At 41.7% G+C, this 24,980-nt stretch overlaps 1 protein-coding gene across 1 annotated transcript; it reads left to right on the forward strand.

Moving 5' to 3' along the window:
- Positions 1–654: 654 nt before the first annotated feature.
- LOC134883047 (uncharacterized) lies at positions 655–24,762 on the forward strand. Its single transcript, XM_063911153.1, is given in 9 exon segments — positions 655–738; positions 2,513–2,880; positions 3,079–3,193; positions 23,309–23,437; positions 23,738–23,931; positions 24,020–24,167; positions 24,258–24,462; positions 24,577–24,622; positions 24,624–24,762. Coding segments are annotated over 9 exon segments (1,428 nt in total).
- The last annotated feature ends 218 nt before the right edge of the window (positions 24,763–24,980 follow it).

A 24,980-nucleotide genomic window follows, 5' to 3' on the forward strand; every position in this document is an offset into this window, starting at 1 on the left:
ACACACACACACACACACTTTTTTGGGAGTGAGGATATCTTGCATAAAGTGGTGACATGTTTGAAAAGGTTAAGGTTCCACTTAGGTTTTGAAATTAGTTAAAAAGACTGAAAACATTTTTTATAAAGTGGTAACACATTTGGAAAAGTTACATTCAACTGTTTTTGTGATCCTCCAAATACCTGTTTGAGGGTGAAGACATGTTTTTTAGTTCAAGGCTAGATTTAAGTTTTAAGGTGAAGAGTGTTTTGCAAACATGAGGATCTTTTGAGACAGTTATAGTGCAATAAGCAATGGAAATACAATGTCAGCACTTTCTGTGGAAATTACATTTGCCTTTGTTTATTTCAAATGTGTTTGAACAATGTTCTTGGTTTGATAAATATATACAGATCTTAACCCATTTGTACCGGCTGCAGCGTAGCGCAGCTTTGAAGCTCCTGCTGGCTGCAGCGTAGCGCAACATTGTTGATTTGTCGTCATTTTTATTAGGCATACAGCATATGCACTGTCATTGGTTCAAATACACATGAGGTGGGTTTTGTTGGGTTTTTTAAACCACGTGACCACCCAAATGTCGTGTGGTTGGCCGAAAATCACGTCAATCAATCAGACATTAACGTGCGTTTGTTTTTAACTTTTTTAAAGGCAAAAATGGCTACGATCGACGAATACTTTGACAGCGACGGCAGCGATTTGGAATTGGGAGAGAATGAGGAGTTTGAGAGGGAGGTGGAAGTAGAAGTTTTTGTACCTGATGATCCTTTGGTAGAGGACTTTCCCACCCCTCCCACTCCTTTCCCACCTCTCTCTCATACCAAGGTGCCTTGGTCTGTGTGTTGGCATGTTTTAAAATGTTATTTGTGATTTGTTATTTTATCATATAAAATATTTTCCTACCAATCTGATTTAGAGATTTTTTATAAAAATGTGTTGGTATGTTATTGCTAAGGGAGCATGTGTTAATACAACCTGTGAGTCTTACCTTTTAATGGAATTTATTTCATGTTTCTATGTGCCTCAGAGGCTTAGATATTAAGGTTTTCATAGACGTTGCCAATTCTTAGTATTTTTTCAGAAAACCCTCAGGAGATAAGGACATTTATATCTATTATACATAGGGTTTTAGAGCCGTTTTTTGCAGGCGTTTTAGGAGTAAATGGGTTAAAAGCATACATGATTTGTGTAAATATTATTTCTCCGTTTTTAAAAGGATTCGAAAGGAGTTGAAACTCAAACGGTAGGACTTGGGACTTGTCGGTCTTGACTTGGGACTTGACTTGAGACTTGTCGGTCTTGACTTGAGACTTGACTCAGGACTTGCTTGTCTTGACTCGGGACTTGAAAGCAAAGACTTGAGACTAACTTGTGACTTGCAAAACAATAACTTGGTCCCACCTTTGGTGTATGTGAGTATAAGGAGAATGACTTGTGGAGTTACATACTAAACACACCGCCTCTAACTCTGACTCATCGACGCTGCATTACTACTAATTAGTATGTGTTTAATGACCAATAAACATCAGAAGAATGGTATAATAAGAGATGCATTACGACTACGTCATCAGAGAGCGACAGATGAAGATGACGAAACAGAATGCGCTTGGACCCGCCCCCGCAAACGTCAGCCAAAGGAAGAAGACTAAATATGAGGGGGAATATATAAAACACGATTTCAGATTGAGGAACGGCTTTTTTATTCATGAAACTGGTAGACAAATAACTGTGGACTGTGGATCAGTGAATTGGATAAGGAACCACCGCTGTGTTCACTTGTAAAGCTACGATACTATTGCATTAATAAATATTGTTATTTTTATTTACAAAAAGCTTCTGGTCTATTTCGGACCAACTATTGATCTTCAAACAAAGAACCTAACAGATGAAAAGCTCAAAAGACTTGATGACATGCACCGGAGTTACTGCCACCTGTGTTGGCCTTGGTTGCATCAAAATGGCAGCCATGCGGGGTGGCTCATTTCTTGTGCAAGACCACCACATCAGCATTTTTTGACATCCATATTTGCTAATTATGGCGTTTTTCTGGTGCTGGCTGCTGACCGGCTGATCCTGTGGCTCATACATTTTTTGGGGGTCTAGCTGATGCTCAATCTCATCCTCTTCTTCGAAGTCACCGTCAGACTCAGAATTTTCAGAAATGTGATCCTCACATTCTGAAACTTCTTCCTCTACATCATCATCAATTGTTCTCTCTCTTCCACTAGCCCCGGGCCAATAGCTCTAGAGAGGTGTGGGGAGGGGTGAGGAAGATCACAGGCTACAAACAGTCAAACACGGCTGTGGAGGGGACCCCTAAATGTGCGAATGAGATAAACCTGTTCTTCGACAAGTTTGATCTTCCCATCACCAGCTCAACAGGACAGCTGGGGTCCTCACTCTCTGGCACCATTTCCCACCTTCCCACCTCTTCTACTTCTTCTCCAACCACAACCAACACCACTCCACAGGGGACAGCAGCATCTCTCCATTCCCCATTGGGTGACACTTTCAGTGGCTTCTCACCTCCGATAATCACCAATGTGAGATAGCCAGGGGGTCAGACAACACCTACTCCTGGGTGCTCAAGGTGTGCGCCGGACAGTTAGCAGGAGCTTTTCAGCACCTCTTCAGTCTCTCTTTGAAGTTGATGAAGGTGCCTGAGATCTGGAAGACTTCCTGCATTGTCCCAGTGCCCAAGAAAACACGCCCCAGCACTCCAGGAGACCACAGGCCTGTGGCTCTGACTTCTGTCATGAAGATCTTTGAGAGACTGATCCTGCAGCATCTCAAACCCCTTGTGTGTGACTCCTCCATCCTCAGCTGCATCACAGATGACAACGAGGAGGAGTACAGGGCCCTGGTGGAGAACTTTGTAGGCTGGTGTGACAACAATCACCTCCAGCTCAACATCAGCAAGACTAAGGAGCTGGTGGTGTACTTCAGGCGGAGCACGAAGAGGTCTCTAACCCCCATCGCCATCAGGGGGGAGGAGGTGGAGGTGGTGAACAGCTACAAGTTCCTGGGAGTGCACTTGAACAATAAACTGGACTGGAGTGACAACACTGATGCTCTCTTCAGGAAGGGACAGAGCAAGCTGTTCTTCCTGAGGAGGCTCAGCTCCTTCAACGTGTGCACAAGGCTGCTGCAGACATTCTACCAGTCTGTGGCGGCCATTGTGATCTTCTTTGCCGTGGTGTGCTGGGGGGGGAAACACCAACAAAAGGGATGCTGACAGGCTGAACAAGCTCGTAAGGAAGGCTAGCTCTGTAGTTAGAGTTAAACTGGACAATCTGAAAGAGGCTGCAGAGGGGGGGACGAGGAGGAAACTGGACAGTATCCTGGAGAACCCCTCCCACTCCCTCCATGCAGAGCTAGTGAAGATGAGGAGTACTTTCAGCCTCAGACTCATCCCACCTCGGCACAGCACTAAGCGCCTGGGAAACTCCTTTGTGCCTGTAGCCATCAGGCTGCACAACAAGGGGTTAACCATGTGACCCACTGATAATAACCCATGCACATCAAGCCTGCACTCTTGCACAAAGACTTTTAGCTGTATCAGTTAATGTAAATATATTTAACAATCTGGATACAGAATGTATATATGTTCGTTGAAGTCCTTCATTCTCATTTTTTTGTCTGAACAGATACTTACCTGTACATCATTTTAATCATTTTATTTTGCTTTTATTATCCTGTGTGAACCACACTGTCCTGTTTTTCACTCTTATTCTGTTGCTGCTTTAACCACTGAATTTCCCCATGGGGATTAGTAAAGGTACATATTATCTTATCTTAACTTATCTTAAAGAATACACAGACTTCCCAGCATTGAATCTCAAATCATCCATGCACCAATGCGAGAAGTGCAACAGAACAGTTTTCAGAGGCAGACAATAGTAGCTCACACGCTGACAGCCCGTTGGTTGATTTAAAATAAACCAACATTTGTATACTGCTTCAAAGTGTTTTTAATAGGGTACTGACATATAGCAGCATGCTATCTATATGATGGATCAGGTGACTTCTCTCAACACGTTTTTTTATATGTGGGTCCACAAAGTATACGTCAGAGCTTGTCTGAGTGATCTTATAGACTGGAGACAGTGGTTTGCAAAATCCTCAGGCAGGTTTGAGTCACACTTTCTAATAATCAACAAAGAGGAATTTCATGCCCTATTACTTGCAAAAACCTTTTAACAAAACAACATTCTAGGTATAACATAAAATAGAAACATAATCTGTGGGATGTTCTTGCTGTTTCAACTACATAATAAATAAATGCATGAAAATGACATGCATTAGTATACTAATGCTCATTTCAACTGTGTAAAATGATGTCATTGGTATCTGAAACAGAAATGGTCCACATCACAATGTGATCCACATTTTAGTACATTGTATTTTCATGAGTTTATTATCTGCCCATGATGTTCCTTAATGGCAGTGATATAGTTCACATGTGTATGTGACAATCTTTGTCCAGAAGGGGGCAGTGTTGCTCCATGTCAAACAATCATATTTGTGAGTTTGTTGAGGATGGCGTTCTTAAAGTGAGGGCAGGAAGGTTCTTACTCTGGTACTCCTGATTCTCAGAAATGGTGCTTGGATGCTCAAAAGTATAAACCTGTGATATTTATGTTGTGTAATTGACACCAAGTATACTAACCTCTAAAGCCTGTTAAAGGTTTATTTCTTTGGTGTGACCATTTTTTGTAATGGTTGTGTTCATTTGGGATATGAGTTGGCTCAGCTCAAATAAGCCTAATGTTTGAGCTGAGAGAAGTTCCTCAGCTCTCTTTGTACAATGCAATGTGAGACATTTCAGGCAACTCAAAAATCTAATTTAATTATTTTTATTTTACAAAGTGACTTCTGAAAAATGTGCTCATAATTTGTGTGCAGTAAATAAGACAACCGTCAAAACCAGGGCTGGATCCCATCCAGCCAGCGGCAGCCTTCCTGTGTGGACTTTAGCAAGTTAGTTCCCAATCTGCATACCAGGCACAGTTCTGCTAAAGCTCCTTTCATGAGAACAGAGGGCAACAAAGCCTCTGCTCTCACATGGTCACCCATTTGGATTCAGGAAGCAATCTCTTCCAGGAATGGATCCCATCTATGACCGCTCCAGCGAAAAGGTCATCGAATTAAAATGAGGTTAAAAAAGTGAAGTTCTCATGACATACTTCTGAGAACTGAGGGTTGGTGCGGGGTCTGCCATGTCTTTTTTCTTCTTCTTACAGCTGAACAGGGTCAATACATTTCAGCTGGAGTGCTCGGGTCAATAAAACAGAAGAAACTTTCACACTTGCCTTTCAGTTGTGGACCTGCAGGGCCATTTCCAGAATGTTAGTCAGGGCTCGTACATTATTCCAATCTTCATGATTTGCATGGTAGGAATTGATTGTGTCGGAGCTATGCTGTCCTCGTGCTGCGTTCTCTAGCTTGCAGAACTAGACAGCTAGCTAACAATTTGTCGTCTAATAAATATAGCTGATGAACTCAAGCGAGGCAAGAAGCGTTGGTTTTCTTCCGTTTACTTTGTTCACCAAGCAAGTATTTATAAAGGACATGGATATTCTTTTTTGTAAAACTGAAACAAACAGAAACAAAGGGATACATAAATCTCACGAAGATAATATTACAGTACATAGCAGGTAGCATGATACCACGAGAGCTAGCATGGCTAAGTGACAAATTATCCTAGAGATGTAGAGACATAAATTCAACATAAACTCTTAATTGTCTACATGGCATTGAATGTGGTAACAAAGAATATGCACTTACAGACTAATAATGTCCAAAGCTCGCGCGTTAAAGGTAAGTCTTTGAAGAGGACTAACTCAAGTCAACTCGACAATGAAAAAGAACTAAACCTGCGCGACTTTGTAAATAGTATTGTCCGCTAGGTGGCAGTATTTCCCCACATATAATACGCAAGCTACCAAATGCTTAAGGAGGGCAGAACAGGAGCTGTCAAACATTAAGTTAGCTGACAGAAATCAGGAGTGTTTATAACCAGAAATGAAAAACACGACATCTGTCGAATAAGGGCTTTTATTTAATAACCATCTCCCCACACTGGCATAATCCACCCTGATCACATGACACATCCTCTGTTCTTATTAATTATATTGTCTTGTTTTTTGTTTTGTGTATCTTGTACAGCTACCTTGAGAGCCTTGAAAGACACCTATGTAAATAAAATAACTTATTATTATTAATAAAGGGAAACATTTTCACATTTATTTCCTTAATAACCCAAGTGATGGGTAACATTTTTACACCTGTGCTGTGTAATAATGCAATGGGTATAATAGTATGTTCCAAAGACACAAGGGGTCACTGGATATTAGATGCAAAATGTCATGGCATGTTTGAAATAATTGAGTGCAAACAGAAAATATTATAGAGCTGTTAACACCGTTAAAACAGCTAATAGTCAGCACTTTAAAGTGAATGACACAATAGTATAAAAGGTGTTTATGGAAAAATATGAAAAGCACTAGTATATTGATGAGTGTTGTTTCAGGCAAAATAAAAAAATGTTGCTTTGCATTTTCTTATGTCCCTGTAGTTTGTTTGCATTCTCTTTGTTGACTGCTATCTCCAAACATACGTCCCCTGCCCCTTTAAAAAAAAAAGTATAACCTTTTGTATCATCAACATAGCATCACTGTAGTTTATTCAGTGGCCACTTCTTCAACACCTCACAGTCCTTGCTAGGCCCAAGTTTGTTCAGTTTCTCGGTCAGATCTGATAGAAAGAACATATTGAATACATTTGAATTAAAGACAGTTTGATGCTAACCTGTTACAGTGACAAAATGAGCAGTTTCAATAAGCCATGCTGTATGTTATGAAGTATACAGATATAAGCATTTACCTTTCAGTGTGCCACAAAACGTTGTGTTCTTGCATTCCCTCAGAAACTTCTGGATCTGTGGAATCTTTTTCCACTGACAAACAGCTTGTTTCCAGAAGAGCTCGGCATCTTTTCAGACCTGCTTCTCGTTCTACCACCTACTACATTGCACTTGTGATGGACGGACAAAAAAAAAATGTGAGGCATGAATACACTAAACACCAGAGGCGGCTGGCCCATAGGGGGCGCTGGGGCTCTGCCCCACCAGCTGTTGAGGGGAACAAATATTTTTTGCATATTTTTTTTTAAATCAATGTCAGTTTTACTTAATAGTGTGTGTGCCTACATGCAATTTAAATCATTTAAACAACATTTCCACCAACTAACACTCATTAAACAGTGAATTTCCACTGACAGACAGTGTATCATTCTCTCATGGGGCGATCGGCAAAGTGCCCCTGACCGGCAGCTAAACAGCCAATCCGGTTATGGTTGCTAGGGAGAAATTATGAATAATTGGCCTATCAATGTCGCCAAATTTAACGCCGGTGGGGCGCTGGAAATTTAGCCCCAACTGCTACGTAAAATGCGTGAAGGTTTAGGATTGCTGTAGCTACATAAGGAGCCAGCGATAGTTTTTTTTCCTAGTGCGACTCCCAGACTCTGTCCTACGCTACGTGGGGAAAAAATACGTGCGACGACGAAGAGAGATGATGGCGATGTAATAGGTAATAATATTATAGTATGTAATTATAATATAGTTGTGGAGAATGCTTTGTTGTTTCTCTCAGGCTGTGACATGCAATGACAACTGTATGGCACTGATGCTGTTTTCTCCAAGTAAATGCATTTTTCCTTGAGAGAGGGTATTAAAATAATCTGTTTATGTAAAAAATTTTGAAAATAACTTGGTTCTAAATTCTTTGTATATGTTACATTTGAATAGGAAAGTTCTGTTTAATTCTCTCTTCTCAACCCACACTCACTCATTCACTCACTCACTGTTGATTTGTATAGATTCAGCTGAAATCATACCCTTGTTGTTCATTTATCCCTTGATTGTATTGTATAGTATTTGATAGCATAAAGTCTAATATAGCTGTAAATTGTTACTTTTTCTGTGAAGCTGGAAACTGTGAAATTAAATTATTATTGTGGAACTGTAGTCATTTTCCGACTGTTCATTTGAATGCTTATGCTAAATTAGGCAGGGAAATCTGTTGGCACACTAGCCCCACCAAGATTTTTTTTCACCAGCCGCCACTGCTAAACACATTTCTACCTGTTCGAGCCTGAGTCAAATTTTTGTTGCAGTTTTGTAAGAAACTTCATTTAGCAAACATTGCTTTCCTTTGTGGACACAAACTGTCCTGCCAGTTCCTACTAGCGTTCAGTTAGTGTACTGCACACGGTACGCTACAAGGTGTCTGTGAACGTAACAACCTAGCCACTCACATTTGTTTTGTAGTACTAAACAAACTGTTTAGTCTCACCCTCCATTCCACACAACCATGGAGTTCCCAGTGTAGAACAATCCATTTCTTCCATTGCTCAGAGCCTGCGCCCTGGCTGCCCTGACCCTGTCAGCACATTTAATTTTTATAGAGGGAAGGAAGGAAAATCATCTACTAAATGACAGGTCTGCTGGGCAGATGGCATCACACAATTTTTTTTATTTTAATTTTAGTTGTTCATAACCCAACCAGTCTATGTTTCCAAAGCTTTTACGTGCAGGTGTCATGGCTGCAGTGTTAATTTCGTTAGCGAAAAATATGACGAAAAATGTTTTTTAACAACCTTTTTTCTATGACTAAGACGAGACATTGACGAGCTAAAAATAGATCTTTGATAATAAAAACTATGACGAAATATATGTTTCGTTTTCGTTGACGAGACAGGACTAAAATGTGAGTGGTGTGCTATTGGACATTCAAAAGCAATGCATCCCTGTCATTGGTTGAATTGGTCGAGGGATGTGCGTGCGCAGCTTGAACGCCATACAGGTGCTGATGTCCCAATTTCTGAACTACGGTGAGTTAATACCCACAACGACGACCACATAATGGCAAGTTCAGCACACAGAGGGTTTGGTCCGAAACAAAGATTAGATATATGGACGCACTTTAGTTATAACTCAACAGAAAGGAAAACTCAATGCACTGTAGGCCTACTAACGGGAGAAGGAGAGACGCCCTGTGGCTTCAAGTTAAGTAGACACTTGAAGGCGCACCACCCTGCCATTTATGACACGGTAAATTAGCTAACTGTAATGCTAAATGATGAAAAGAAAGTCCTGAATGTAAACTAACGTTAAGTCAATGTTGCTGGGCAGTTGCTTTGTCAACTGGCAAATTTTCTAGCAAACCACGTTGGCTTAGCCTGGATGTCAGTCTGTCTCGCAAAAAAAAGCTGTTATTTCCTAGATTACACAGGAATATATTTAGTGTGTATGACTACTCGCTCTAAGGCCAGGTAGGCATAAATAAAGGCTAGTTGTATTGTGTTATCACATCATTTGAATCTTCAAAATCTGTACTTGATGTCTTATTATATTTTAATGATAATACTATTAGCAAAGTAATATCTTAAAGGGATTATCCTACATTTAATTAATTTGAATTCATCTGTAAACCTTTAGGAGGTCTGTGTTAGGAGTAATTGTATCTTTTTCTTTTTCTTCACATAGATCCCAGAGACGAAAAATCCTAAACAGCAAGCTGGTGCAAAAAATATGGGGGTGCAACTGCAATCATTGATCCCAGCAGTGTTCACCTCAATAACAAAATATAAAACTGACTCGCTGGAACAAAGTGTTAAAGAAAAGGTGATTGCCCAATGGATTGGGTGCACCGGTCTACCTGCCCGCACTATTGATGATGAAAATGTCGTCCTCATGATGGAGACATAGACAAGAGGCTGACCATTCTGAAGAAAACTAAAATAAACAACTTGTTCGACCAGCTTTATGATGATGAAAAACTAAAATTCAAAGAAAGACCCGCCACGGCACGCAGAATAACAATTGGCTTGGACATATGGACAAAAAAAGGACTTACAGCGTCATTCTTCGCAATTAGTGCCTGTTACTTTTGTAACCCAGCAACTCTGAGGAGGAATCCCAGGAGAGTGATGAAGACTCTGAGGTTGTCGAGGAACAAAGGTAAATTCTATTAGTTTGTAGATGTTAACATTTTCAGTAGCAGGCTAGATTATGTCTGTTGTTGAGCTATGCTTATTGTCTTTTTGCATTAAAGATGTGTGTTATACATTGTGTATTGCATTGTGCTGCTCATGGCAATTGAATTTCCTCTAGGGGATTAATAAAGTATCTGTCCTTTTCTGTGTTTGTCTTATCTATCTAGGTACGGAGCCATAGAGAGGACCCCCTGTGTTGTACATACACTGCAACTCGTAGTGAACATGATCCAGAAAGAAGTAAGTGTCAAACAACTCCTTGACAAAACTCGAGTACTCGTCAGGCTCTTCCGCAAGTCGTCTGTGGCAATTGAGCAACTGCTGCAGCTGTGTGGACTCACTCTGATCAAAGACTGCCCCACTAGATGGTCCAGCACACACCTGATGATATCACTTCTTGTCCAAGTGAAAGACTCACTTGTTCAGGTAGCTGATGGGATGGGCTGGGACTATCTACTACCAAGTGAGTGGCAGAGGCTGACTGCTCTCAGAGATCTGCTCCTCCCCTTTGCTGAGCACACCAATATGCTCCAGAGTGACACCATGTCCTTATCCCTGGTGCCTGCCCTCCTGGACCTGAGCGCTCACCTGTCTGAGTTCCCAGGGTTCGAGCTACAGGGACCTAGCTTCCCTGGCGCATAAGATGAAGGCAAACATGGACAAATGTTTCAGCTGCTTTCTTGATCCCAGTGATCCAAAGTTCTCACCCCTCACTACTGCTGCATGCTTCCTCGACCCAACAGTCTCACACTCATTGAAAATGATGACAAGCAAATTCAGGAGCTTCTGAGAAAAGCAGAAGATTACATTGCTCAAATGGTGTCACCAATAATACAAGAGGAGGAGGCTGATGAAAATGAGCAGGGAGAAGAAAAAAGAGAGGCACCAGAGGCAATGCAAAGCGGCTCAGATTTAGATTCCTCTCAAAAGCAAGTGCAAGCCGGCCATCTAGATCTAGCCTCTCAAAGCCCTGTGTCAGGCAGGAAATGCAGAAATTCAAGGAACAACTGTCAGAGCTCATAAACGAAGAGACTGCCCTTGACTTTTGGGCTGCACAGGGTTCTGTTTATCAGAGCCTAAAACCTCTTGCCTTAGATCTGCTGGCAATGCCAGCATCTGAAACATTTGCTGAGCGAGTTTTTAGCATTACAGGTGACCTAAAGCAGGAGTCATTTCAGAGAGAAGTACTTTCCTCAAACTGAATCGAGATCAGATTCAGTAGCCTAACTCTGACAGGACTCAAGTTTCTTAATGCTGTTACTGATGTTTGGTTTGGACTGCACTGCAGAGGGGGCCCCCTCTGATTGTTTATTAGGCCGTTTATTCAAGATTTGTCTTCTATTTTACTTTCAACAATAAACTGCAACTGAGCTAAATTCAAGTGTCTGTAATTTTGTGTTACAAGACTTCAAATGTCATGTTTGTTCCATACCATTTCCAAGTATGTTTAACCTTATATAACGAGAATGTATGTGTTTATCTTTCATTGCTCTGCTTTGGGAATATGTGTGTTCATTTTAAAGTCCAGAAAATAAACATAACCACATTAGCCAAATATAGAAAGTGTTGTTTCTTAACTTAGTGGAATGGTCTTTACTTCATGTCACCATGTGTAATGCACTTACTACCTTAGTAGATCAGAAAGGTTAGCACAGCAGCATCTCATAGATGGAAGAGTCTAGTCTACAGATATCCAACTAAGCAGTCTTTCTCAAAGAGTGGTCCGCAGACCACTGGTGGTCCGTGAGCGACCCCTAGTGGTCCGTGAGTATTTTGGTAAAATGTCACATTTGAAATTAATATATTATAAGTTTAAAGTGTTTCTCAAACTGTCTTAAAATGACTAGTATAGAGTGTAGCATAGATGTAGCGTAGCTAAGCAGGTTCGTAGCTACGTAGGTTACGATCTTACGTCATAAATGATTTGCGCGGTCAATTTGAGCTGTCAACTGACAAGATGGATCGATGGCTAAAGACAGGGTCAGTTAAAAGAAAATTAAATGACAAATCTGATGTGACAGTCAAGGTGCATCGTCCTGATGCAGGAGATCCAGTAACTACAAGTGGTTCAGCCGCAGCGACAAGTGATTTTGTGTGCGTTACTGAGTCCCAGGAGAGCGGTTCGCCGTCTAACCACCACCCGGCTGAAAGCTGTGAAACTCGGCTTGATCGCGGAAAGTCCAGCGCTAAAGTGAAGAGAAAACATCACAGCGACTACATAAAATTCTGATTTTTCTGGACTGGAGATGAAGAGGATCCCAATCCACACTGTGTTTTGTGCTACGAGTCGTTGGCTAACGAGGCTATGAAACCCGCCAAGCTCAAGCGTCATTTTGAGAGCAAACACAAGGATCACATCGGGAAACCTTTAGCATTGTTTGAGAGAAAACGTGATGAACTTAAAAAACACATGCCGAAGGCGCCCTCACATTTTTTTGCGACGGGGGAAAATGCGAAGGCTACAGAGGCATCATACAGGGTATCCCTTCTCATCGCAAAAACAGGGAAACCTCATTCGATAGGTGAGAATTTAGTCAAACCAGCTGCCAAGGTTATGGCTAATCTATTGTTTGGGGAGAAAGCAAGCGACGAAATTAACAGGGTCCCCCCTCTCCAATGATACTGTCCAGCGGCGAATAACAGCCATGGCCGAAAATGTGAAAGATCAGCTGATCACACGTTTACGCCAAAGCCAGTTTTTCATACTGCAACTGGACGAGTCAACTGATATCGTGAATGAGGCAAATCTGCTGTGTTTTGTAAGGTACATTTATGATGGCGTTGTGCAGGATGAATTTCTGTTTTGTCGTTCCCTGCCGACCAACACCACAGGGGAAGCCATTTTTGACTCAGTCAACGATTTCATCCTGCAGAATAATATCGACTGGACACGATGTGTTGGTATTTGCACAGATGGTGCAACTGCAATGACTGGGAAACTGAAAATACACAGCAGAAGTTTGTGTCGTACTAAATGCGGTGCATTTTGCGTATCTCTCTGTTTGCTCTGACATAAACTCAGTAATAAATGTAGTCTATGTTTCATATGATGTGTAAAATCTATCAGCATTTACCGTTTAAATCGCATGTGAACGAAATGCTTGTAGAATCCGTAGTTGTATTTGTATTGTTGATTTAATGTGTGAACGAGCGATATAGAGAAGGTCACATAAAGCTGTCATTATTAGGCTGTAATTTGTAATATACTGTTGGAGTAGTAAGCAGGCCCATTGTATTTATTCTAGTTTATATTTAGTTATATTTAGTGTATATTTCTCCTTCGTTCTTTGTATTGAACTGTTGCACCTCAATTTCCCTCGGGATTGATAAAGCTTCTTGAATCTTGAATTGTTGGGATATTGGGGGAGTTAGGTGGTCCGTGAGTATTTTTTTATTGGTTAAGTGGTCTGAAAAAGTTTGAGAAACACTGAACTAAGGTAAGAAGAAGAAGACGACATACTTTTATTAATCCCTTACAGGGAAATTGCTTTCTCTACTCTGTTGTGTTGACACACATTAAACACTCAGAGGATATACATGCACAAACACAGAGGAAATACATGCACACACAACCACATGCAGAGGAGAGGTGGCAGTACCCGGCGCCAAGGGAGCAGATAGAGGTTAGGCACCTCGGCAGTGGCCTAGGAGGAGAACTGGCACCTCTCCAGCTACCAGCTCACTCCATATTTTTTTTGGTCCGATCGAGACGTGAACCGGCGACCCTTCGGTCCCAAGACCAAGTCCCTACTGACTGAGCCACTGCCGCCCCTAAAAGTCCGTATATTACAGGTAAAAGTGTTCAGAGTGAAATCTTGCTTTACGAATTTCAACACTTGATACAACCTGTCACCTTCATTCCAATTCCGACACCTGTATTAGACTAATTGAATTAGTTTAAATAGAGAAAACATTTTGACTAAAAGCAATGACTAAAAGTTGACTAAAATGTAAGGACTTTTTGTCGACTAAAACTTGACTAAAACTACAAAGGAAAACAATGACTAAAATGTGACTAAAACTAATAAGCATTTTCGTCTAAAGACTAAATCTAAAACAGCCGTCAAAATTAACACTGCCTGGCTGTAATATAAATTAATCAAGTTTGAAACATGCCTTCATAACTCGATTGTGTCTCCCCCTATTAATAACAAATCTGGACAAGCATCTCTATTTGTGGACCCCAAATCACTCGAGTATGAAAAGAGTGAGGTTATAGAACCATGCAGACCAACCCATTAAAGTTTATTGCTCTTTAATCCTAAAAAGGTTTTTTAATTTCATATGAAGTCAAAAAAATTAATTACTGAAAGCGTAATGAGATTTTCCTGTGAATAGTGCAAAATGTGAGCACTTTCATCAGCGGAACGGATCACATTGTGTCTCAGGAGGAGTGAATTTCAAAAAGCTCCGTTGTCACGAAGGGTGGAGTATAGTCATAAGAATACTGTATTCAAAATCTTCAAATAGGAAGGTGCAGGCTGAATGATTTTACACTTTGCTGCTTCTCACTTTCACATGTAGTCTAATGAAAATCTCACAGCTAAATAATATATTCATTCCATTAGCTCATGCTTCTGTAGTTTACCGTATTTAAAGTACAAATGGGATGTATGATTTAATTTAATTTTGATGTAATATCATAAAGCAGATGTTTAGGAAAGTCTTAGCATGTAGTGTTGTTTGAGAATGCAAAAATGGAACTGAAAGGTACACACACATAAACACAAACGGACACACACACTTTTATAATTCTCTGACTGTAACTGATGTTGTCTACTTTACATTGTAGAACAAGAACAACAGTAAAAATAACAGTGTGAAGGGTGGACTAAAGTAAAGACCTTTAATCAATGCTATTCACTTTTGACAAGAACTACTTTATTAATCCCAGACTGGGACATTTTTGAACTAAACAGTCAAGTTTAAAGCATTGCACCTCATCCATTAAAGGCCATAATCCTATCGCAATCTGCTGTATTGTCCACTAGTGCTCAATAAGGCGGTGGAAAAGAGTCCGCCCTGCCTGTTGATGGCCACTGCGGTGCGGTTGTCGCTCCTCACCAGCACATGTTTTCCCTGTATTAAGGGTTTGAAGTGCTGTAGGACCATAACTACTGCCTGTAGCTCGAGAAGGTTGATGTGGCGGTTCTTTGCCCGAGGCCAGGCACCACCTATAGCTCTCTCTAGGCAGGTCCCCCCCCATCCTGTCACGGACGCATCTGTGAACACCGTGACGTAGGCGGTTACCCGCCCCTCGTGGAGTCCCCCTCAGCAGATGCTTTGGGGACCCCTAGTGTCTGAGGTTGCCCTGCACTGAGGCTCACCAGGCGTAGTTTGTGTGTGGGGGGGGTTCTGTCATGATCCTTGTTTCGTATCTGTCATGTCTTTGTGTTGTGTGTTTTTATTTTGAAATGTTTCCCCTCTTGTGTCATGTTAAGCTTCACTTCCTGTCTGCGTTTCCCTCCTGTGTCTGATTGCGTCATTGTGTTCACCTGTTGCCCCTGTGTTTCTCCTCCCACTTCCAGCTGTCTCTCGTCTTGTGATTACCCTTGTGTATTCCTTTACCTGCTAACTTCGTTGAGCTAAGTGTTTTCATGACTGTAGTTCCCCATTGCTTCTGTTTTGCAAGCTTTTGAATAAAGTCGCTTTGTTTGGCCCTTACCTGCTCCACTGGATTTACTGCATTGTCTGTCCACCCAGAAAAGACCAGGTACCGCTATATGTCAGAGCTTCACGTCGCCTGTAAATACTGAAGCAGATTCTGACATGCAGAGGCCGACTCGAGCAAATCCAGATACTCCACCTGCTGGGAGTATGAGCTTTTCCAATGCTCGCAACCCAATGGTTAGGTGCAAGATCAATGGCGTGTGTGGAATTGCATTGGAGTGGATGATATGAGGTGTGAGATAGAAGAAATGAGGAAACGAAACCCTGTCTCAAATGTAAATACTCAAATGGTTTAGAACCAACGGTTCATTTCAAAATTTTATTTACATGAAACTTTTTTCAATACCCTGATTCAAGGAAGAAAATGCATTACTTGGAGAAAACAGCATCAGTGCCATACAGTTGTCATTGCATGTCACAGCCTGAGAGAAACAACAAAGCATTCTCCACAACTATATTATAATTACATACTATAATATTATTACCTATTACATCGCCATCATCTCTCTTCGTCGTCGCACGTATTTTTTCCCCACGTAGCGTAGGACAGAGTCTGGGAGTCGCACTACGAAAAAAAACTATCGCTGGCTCCTTATGTAGCTACAGCAATCCTAAACCTTCACGCATTTTACGTAGCAGTTGGGGCTAAATTTCCAGCGCCCCACCGGCGTTAAATTTGGCGACGTTGATAGGCCAATTATTCATAATCTCTCCCTAGCAACCATAACCGGATTGGCTGTTTAGCTGCCGGTCAGGGGCACTTTGCCGATCGCCCCATGAGAGAATGATACACTGTCTGTCAGTGGAAATTCACTGTTTAATGAGTGTTAGTTGGTGGAAATGTTGTTTAAATGATTTAAATTGCATGTAGGCACACACACTATTAAGTAAAACTGACATTGATTTAAAAAAAAATATGCAAAAAATATTTGTTCCCCTCAACAGCTGGTGGGGCAGAGCCCCAGCGCCCCCTATGGGCCAGCCGCCTCTGCCTTGTGTATTTAGTCCCTGTTTCCCTTTTGTCTATTGTTCGGTTGTCGTCATTTCTTCCCTGATCTTGTCCATGATACCTGCCTGTACCTGTCACCCTTCATGTCTGGAGCTAAGTGTTTTTCATGTCCTGTATTCCCCTTGCTTCTTGTTTTCGTCAACAACTTTTGAATAAAGCTCGCTTTTTGTTTGGCCCCTTACCTGCCTCCCCTGGATTTACTGCACTTGGATCCTGTTTCCCCAATCCAGACAAGACCCAGGGTCCGCATGATGGTCAGAGCTGTCACCGTCGCCCCCTGTAAACTACCTGAAGCAGGGATGTCTGTCTGTGGCATGTAGCCTGCCTGCATCGAGCAAAATCCCCAGATACTCCACCTGCTGGTGAAGTATAGGACTGCTCTTCTTCCAATTGATCGCAAACCCCAACTTGGTTAGGTGCAAGATCAATTGGGCTCTGTGGAACATTGCCCATTCCCGGAACGTGGCCATGACTATGAGGTCATCGAGATAAAAGAACACCCTCATGCCACGGTCAAGGAGCGGCTGAAACGCTGTGTCCACACATTTGCTGAATGAAGTCGATGGTTGTGAACCAATCGCCCGGCTGCACCAGTTCCAGTAACCATTTTATGGTTAACATGTGGAACTTTTTGCGGGCAATGCACTGATTCAGGATGCGAAGATCCAGAAAGGGCCTGAATTCTCCTGTCTTCTTGGGAACCAGGAAGTACATGGAGTAAAACCCCTTTTCTCTGTCCTGAGAGTGCATGACAGACACTGATTTTAAATAAACAAAGTCTTGGCTTTCAGAATATGAAACTTTTATTGCCAAATTCACATGATAAATAATTCTTTGAAGCTTGTAAAGGGAAGATGACAAGCACCTGTCAACTCTGCTACTACTCAGAGCCGCTCCACCTCCCTCCCCGCTAAAATTATGAATGAAAGGTTTATAGTATTCATAGATAAAAATGACCCCTCATGTATGCATAATGCTGTGCTATAATTTGACGCTACACCCCGCTTCCAAGCAACGCTTATTGTTTTGGTGTCCTTTGATAAGCAGGCATTCATTCCATTAGCTTGAACTTGCTAGATCTGATCGATATGGACATAAACGCGAGTGAAGTATAATCTGACGAGAGAGAGAGAGGGATCAGTGATCAGGATCAGCTGCTGATGACGGAGAACACGCAGCTCCGCCCGGATCACCTGCAGCTCCGCCGTGGTACTGACCGGTGAGCGGAGCAAAACACACACTTCAAGTTAGGCCCTACACATGTAGCTTTTTTATCTACCTCTGCAACAAAATGAACTACTTATGAATACATGTATTCTTCACTGTCCTGATATCATTAGAAAGTTAGGAATCTCCTCTTTCAAACACTATATAACTCAAAATATGGTTTCGGGTCAATGCAACTGATTTCGATAGAGCAAGTCACATATAACAGCACAGTTCCATCCAGTGGTGGTTCTAGCTGATACGGTGCCCTGGGTGGTGCACCCCCCCTGCATCAAATTCAGAATTAAAAAACTTTATTGCACAAATTTCACCTCCACACACACACACACACACACACACACACACACACACACACACACACACACACACACACACACACACACACACACACACACACACACACACACACACACACACACACACACACACACACACACACACACACACACACACACACACACACACACACACACTTTTTAAAGAGAAAGAATCCTGCTGAGCAGAGGAGGAGGCAAAAAGATCTTCATCTTCAGGATCTGACATACTATGTGAGGGCCAGAGGGTGCTCCAAAATATTTTAGAAAATTCCCTATATTTGCAATTAACAATTCAACATTAGTCTAACGCACCAAGCATCTGTCACACAATCCAGTTGAATAAAGCTTTCATTTCAGCATGGACAATGTAGGCCTATTACTTTTTCAGAATAGGAACTGTTAGAACAATAACACAACTTCCACACACTAATTCTTGGCATAACATATCTCCAAAAAGATGGGCTACAACATATCAGAACTGTAGGCTTATATTACAGATGTCTTTTAATTAAGCCTCCAGTATGGAAAATTACACAAGGGACTTGTTATATGACGGTGACTAGATCAATAACGGTTATGGTGGTTGTTTATAAAGTTTTTATTGCAGGGCTACACCTTATCGTTCTGAAGTAAGTAATATAGCTCAACTAAATAAATGAGATGTTACAGCTCCTTTATCTTTTGAGCTCTTATTCTATTTTCCTTTTATTTCTAAACTAGGCACCTGATGCCCTTTTTTCTCCATCACTGTAGATCCTTAAGAGTCGACCGTCACGCCGGCGTGATCAGATCAGGTGAAATGTTCATGCCGGCGCTGCATAAAAAAAACAGTCTGGACAACATTGCCGCTGCTTCTGTCGAAAGTACTGGCTTGAAACTCTATGCCAGTCTTTTGTACAGTATATTGGCTTGTGTATTTTTAATAATTATCTCTAATGATTAACGTAGTGTGACCAGCACTCTACGTAAGCTATCAACTCGAAATATACCTTTAATAAAATATGTTGATAAAACGATTTAATAAGGTTGGGGCACCACTGTCTAATAAGAGAGAAAATTGATAGCTTTATTACTTTATATCACTCTCAGATTCTGAAAGTCGAAGTTTACTCGGTAAACAGTGGCTGATTTACCTCTCACACAAAACACATAAACAGGTTCTTTATAAATGAAACATTTATTAACTAACTAAGATTATACAACACTAAAGAAAACATATGTATCATAGAATAATATGAATGGCGAATGTAGGAAAGGAAGATTACACAATATAAATACATGGACAGTGAATCAGATGGTTTAGACCAGGGGTTTTAAAATTGGGTGAATGTGAGCCTCCCCTAGAATATGAAAGGACAGCCGAGGCCCCCCTTCCCCAAAATCCCGTCCGCCTGCCCTAAGCCACACACATCTTTGCAGTAAATGCCATCTTTTGTGTGTTCCAGGCAATGACGAGTTTCATTAAAAACTGATCAAATGTAAATATTTTTTAACATTGTATTTGAAGACATTTTATTTTCACAACTTTTTAAAAAGTGCATTCATAAACGATCTTTGCGATCTTTGTGATAATTATCACACTTTCCACTGAGGAGGATCTAAATTAAAATATTTGACCTTGTGCAGGTTGCTAAGGTTGCTACAGATCCGGTGTGCCAGCATGTAGCTACCGCTACACACTCTAGTGTTTGCTAGTGCTAACAATCTAATCAAAGGACGTGTAAATGCAGACATCATCGAATGCCTGCTGGATGGCCCTGGTGTCGCCAACTCGAAATCTGATTAGTCAATGCAGCAGTTTCATTGCCACTTGTTTTAAGCTGCTGAAGGCCTGAGGGCAAACTTTTTTCACCCAGCAACACATCCTGACTTCAATATGATTGGATAAAAAAGGTCCAACATTAACAATCATTACTGGTCGCAATGCAACCGAGCGCAATGCAGAGAACAGCTATAAGATGAAAAGAACAAAATTATTGGAAATAACTGAACACATGTTAATTAAAATCTATATTAAAAGGTTACTCAGTGATTCTGAGGGTTTAGGCCAGCAGAAAAGGCCTTGCTGGCCCTGTCGGCCCGTGACTGATCTCCATGGTTACATTGCCTGTCCGCACTGAACCCACAAAGAGAGGAATAAAAGATGCCCCCGCCCCCGAACCCCCCCCCCCCGCCCCCCCAGTTGTCAGAATCAATATTGGCATGTATGACAAAGACGGAGAGTCTCTAAAGAAAACTGCTCGATTGAATATGGTGCTGGAAATGACAAGTGACAAGTGAGCCGCCGTGTGAGGCTGACAGACGAGCTAACGACCAGAGACCTCCCTGACTGATGCTCCAACACATCAAGGAAAGAGCAGACGCTGGGGAGCAAGATGACAGCCCCCACAACCACATTAATTCCCTTAAAAAACAAAGGACTGTCCCCTGAGGAAAAGGAAACCCACGTTCTTCCCCTCTGGCTCTACACTTAGAGAACAAAGAAGCCTACTGCTTTCATCTCGATGAACCACTTTTTAAAATACGCATGATGTCTACAGCAACTTTTGGAGGCTCGGGAAGTAATACAGATTCCTAAAGGCCATATTTTTTTCTGCTACTGCATAAAGATTTGTTGTCCGACTTTTACTTTCAAAAGACTCAAAACACTGAATAAATACATACAGGGCTCCAGACAGGAAAACAATATCAATATCACGTTGTACAATTGTTACATTTTCAATGTTTTATTCATGTTGTGAAGATGTGTGTAATGGGGAATTTTTTATTTTAATGTTCCGTTAATATTTTAGGAAATAGGCTGACGCAATCTATTACATTATATGATTGCATTGGAGCATGTGGTCAATTAGATTTGGAGCCAGAAAAGGCTAATGAGATGAAATGGACAGATATCCTTTGGGGAGCATGATGAGGTTTCAAAATGCAAGGTTCGACATCTATTGCTGTTTATTGTCATAACATACAAAGCTACGGTGTAATAATGTAAACACTTAGATTGCAGGTTCCTCTTATTGCCTGTGGAATGAAACTGTCTCTCAATATCTACATACATAACATATGATATTATGCATGTAGATATTAACCAAAATCATTGTGTGTATAAAGTAGGATGGATTAAGGCCATGCAGTTGCAAAATAATACTTTAGAATGTTATATCTAGATCTATGCAATGGCGGCTACTGAAAAAAATCTCAGGGCGGGCAATTTTTTTCTGACAATGATTAAGGTGACCCATTCTATAGGTACATTAAGCAAGACCATATCAATTTGTTGTTAGATGATTAACTCAGACAGAGATCCCTTTTGTGTCCACTAGATGGCATCACACAACAGAAATATTTCCCCTATAGCTACATACGTTACAGGTGGAAAGCTATGGAAGAAAGTTGCATCCAGGAGTCCTGGATGCAACTTTCTTTTGGAGAGATTGAACTTCAGTCTCTCCAAAAGCACATTGGCGATTGAGATTGACGTCGACTCCATGAGAGGGATGAACTCAAAAAAACCTTCCTGGACTACGTGGTTGCTGTCGATATTATCTCAGCACAAGCACCAGCTGTGTCTGTGTGGAGACGTCTGTAGTCTCATCAGCTTGGATGGCTACATAGTTCGCTGACTTCACCTCCTCCACAATGCGTTCCCTCAGGACCGCTAGCATACACTCCAGTAGCTTGTTTTGAACAGTCTTTGATGTGCCCCTAAACACCGTAGCATGTTTTAGATGCTCATCAAAAACTTCATCTAGCTGTGCCACGAGGACGACCAGTCCTAGAAAAATGCCAGGGTTGGTGGAGCCCTCAGTTTCATCTTTGCCTCGCATAGCTAGCTCAAACACCCCGCAGAATTTCACACACTGGACAAGGCGGTTGAGGATGTGGCGGTTCTTGCTCACCTCATCATTGTGGCAACGAACAGTTAGCCTGTATCCCTCATCCAGTTGAGTGGCAATGTTCACCCTCCCAAAAGACGAAAATCTCAAGCAGCTATCCATGTGGCTCTTCGACAGCTCATGTTTCTTTATTTTTTCAGAGAGATGCTGCATAGCTGTTACACCAGTCGACGTCCAAGCATTGCTGTCTGCCGTGCCAGCTTCAGGATGAAACAGTAGGCAGGGATAGCAGAAGACTGCGTTGGCTACTTCACAGCCATCTTGTGAGGTACGCACTGTTTGTTTACCTGTGCCTGCGTTACAGCTGTTGTGTTTGCATGGTTACAAAGTGTTGTTTGGTAAAAAAAATTGACGGAGAAGGGAAGAGATGGAGAAGGGGAAAGTGAAAGAAAACCGACCGTACTGGGAGAAATTAAATGTTCGCAACGGTATTTGGACATACAAACACATTGTTACTAGGCAACGTAACTTCACATTCTATAGGCTACCCTATTATAACGCCTACAGATGAAAGGAAAACGGAGGTTAATGAGATGACGTTAGTATGTTGATGTTTATTTACCTAGCCTAGTCTACAGAACTATGGGCAAGAGGAGGTATCCACTATAACAATAATAAACCCACTACTAGTAAATCTAGCCCATTATAGACCCGTTCATTGTTTGTACACAAAGAGAACTGAGGGACGTTGCGCACGCTGCATGGGGTCAAAATAATAGTTCTGCTCATACACCTGCATGTAGCACTGTCCAAGTAATACACTATCACTGCCAACCCCACTGCTTAATAAATTAGTCTTAACTAATGGCGATTGTCTGCCCAATCCTGGGACGATAACAGAATGGCTACACAACATTATCAAGTGGCAAAAATTATATTACCTCCATATAGCCTAGGCTGGCATGCTACTGTGTTTGATTGAGAAGCCCTGTATATTTAGCACTAGCCTACTGGTGGAAAAAAATATGCGCCTGCAGATCGCGAGACAGACAGGTACAATTGTGTAGCCTAGTCTGTGGACATGTTCAGGCAAAAACTTTTGCATGCTAAAAGCAGACGTTTTGCATGCTTTAAATATATGCACCTTTAATAAGTAGCCTAATAATAACCATAATAATTTCAAAAACTTCCTTCAGAACGGACCATCCTTCGGAAGGAAGCTGATGACCGGCTACCTCTCAACAAAGGGGGTCAAGGCTTCGGAGGGCAGAGTGGGAAGAGTCTTGCGGGACACCTATCAGCCTTACCATGCCGCAAGACAAACAGTAAGCCACCAGTAGGCCTCCACTGCATTGTTCTTGTGACATTGACAATAGCCAATTGGAACTTTGGCTGATTGTGTTGACCATGTCTAAATGCAAAAAATGCACTGAAGTTGCTGGCAAGTGAATGACTGATTTGATATTTGAATTAAGGAGTTATTCAACAGCTGTACCTAATTTTTTCGTAGATGAGTGTATACCCCAGAGATGCATAGCTTTCAGAAAAAATATAGTGAGAATTTGCCCCAAGTGGTAGTGACGACCCCATGTGGCTCATGGACTAATATACTTGAACTTCCCTAGAACTCCAGGAACCTAAACCCCGTGCCATACCACGCAGAATATGTGGGACACAAGATGCACATGGACCTAAATGAAAAGTTGGTCATGTTTGGTGTGACCCATGTCATGGCAATTGACGGGTACAGCAAGAAGGTGGTGGGACTCTGCACCATGCCTGTGAAAAACAACCTACGCATCTACGAGGAAGTGTACAGGTAAAGAATTTTACTATAAATATTTTTTATATGAGTATTTCTCAGCATGATGGGTTTTGCTTAGTGTTCCTCTGTTAACTGTCCTCAGACCTGCTGTAATTTCTTATGGCATGTGGGACCAAATCCGAGTGGATTGTGGACGGGAGTTTTACCTGACCCTGTGCGTTCAGGAGAAGCTGGCTGCCAACCGATACAATCAGGACAGGCAGCCATATCTGCAAACTCCCTCTACAAGGGTAAGGGTATGAAAAGATAATCAATAACCAATAATTATTTCTCATTTGTGACGATGGTTGTAAATTGAACTTGTGGACCTTTCAAAACAGAATCATGTCATTGAGCGCATGTGGGTGGAGATTAATGAGAGGGTCAATTATCCCCTCAAGAGAGCCCTCATCCAGATGACAGACAATGAGGAGCTTGACATAGAGGACAACCTCACAAGATATTGTGTCTCCAGCCTTACCTGCCAGATGGCCAGAATTGGCATGGAGAATGTAGTTAATACATGGAATGCCCACATAATCCCTGGTAGGATTTAGCCTTGAAACTTCATGTGAATCTTCACTGTATTGGTTGTACTACAATGTTTAACTTTTTATCTATTATGTAGCCTACAATGATGCATTTTCCTTTTGCATACAGGAAAGGGGATTCCAAACCAGCTCTGTGGGCAAGGGTCCCCAGCTAAAAGACCTTCTTCCTCTTGGTGAGGTGGCAGCCAACCGCTACGATGAAGAATTTGGAGTGTCACTTGTGCGGGAGTCGCATTTCGCTACAGACCCCTTCCCCAACATTGAAGACCAGCAACGGGCTGAGCATGAGTTCTGATCACATTTGGCAGACCTGCGGGCTATTCCCCAGCAAGTGGTGAACAAAAACTTTGCCTCCTTTCAGGGTGCACTTTGGTGTCTGATAGACGTCACGAGGCGAAATGTAGTGTAGGTGAATAAAAAGGTATCACTCTTACCTTTTCTTGTGTGTGCATTTGTCAACAAAGTAGATAACACGTGTTTTTGCCCAATAGCTACATTAGTACAGCAACAGGA

This window comes from Eleginops maclovinus, chromosome 20, assembly GCF_036324505.1.
Source record: "Eleginops maclovinus isolate JMC-PN-2008 ecotype Puerto Natales chromosome 20, JC_Emac_rtc_rv5, whole genome shotgun sequence".
In the NCBI taxonomy this organism is placed as follows: domain Eukaryota; kingdom Metazoa; phylum Chordata; class Actinopteri; order Perciformes; family Eleginopidae; genus Eleginops; species Eleginops maclovinus.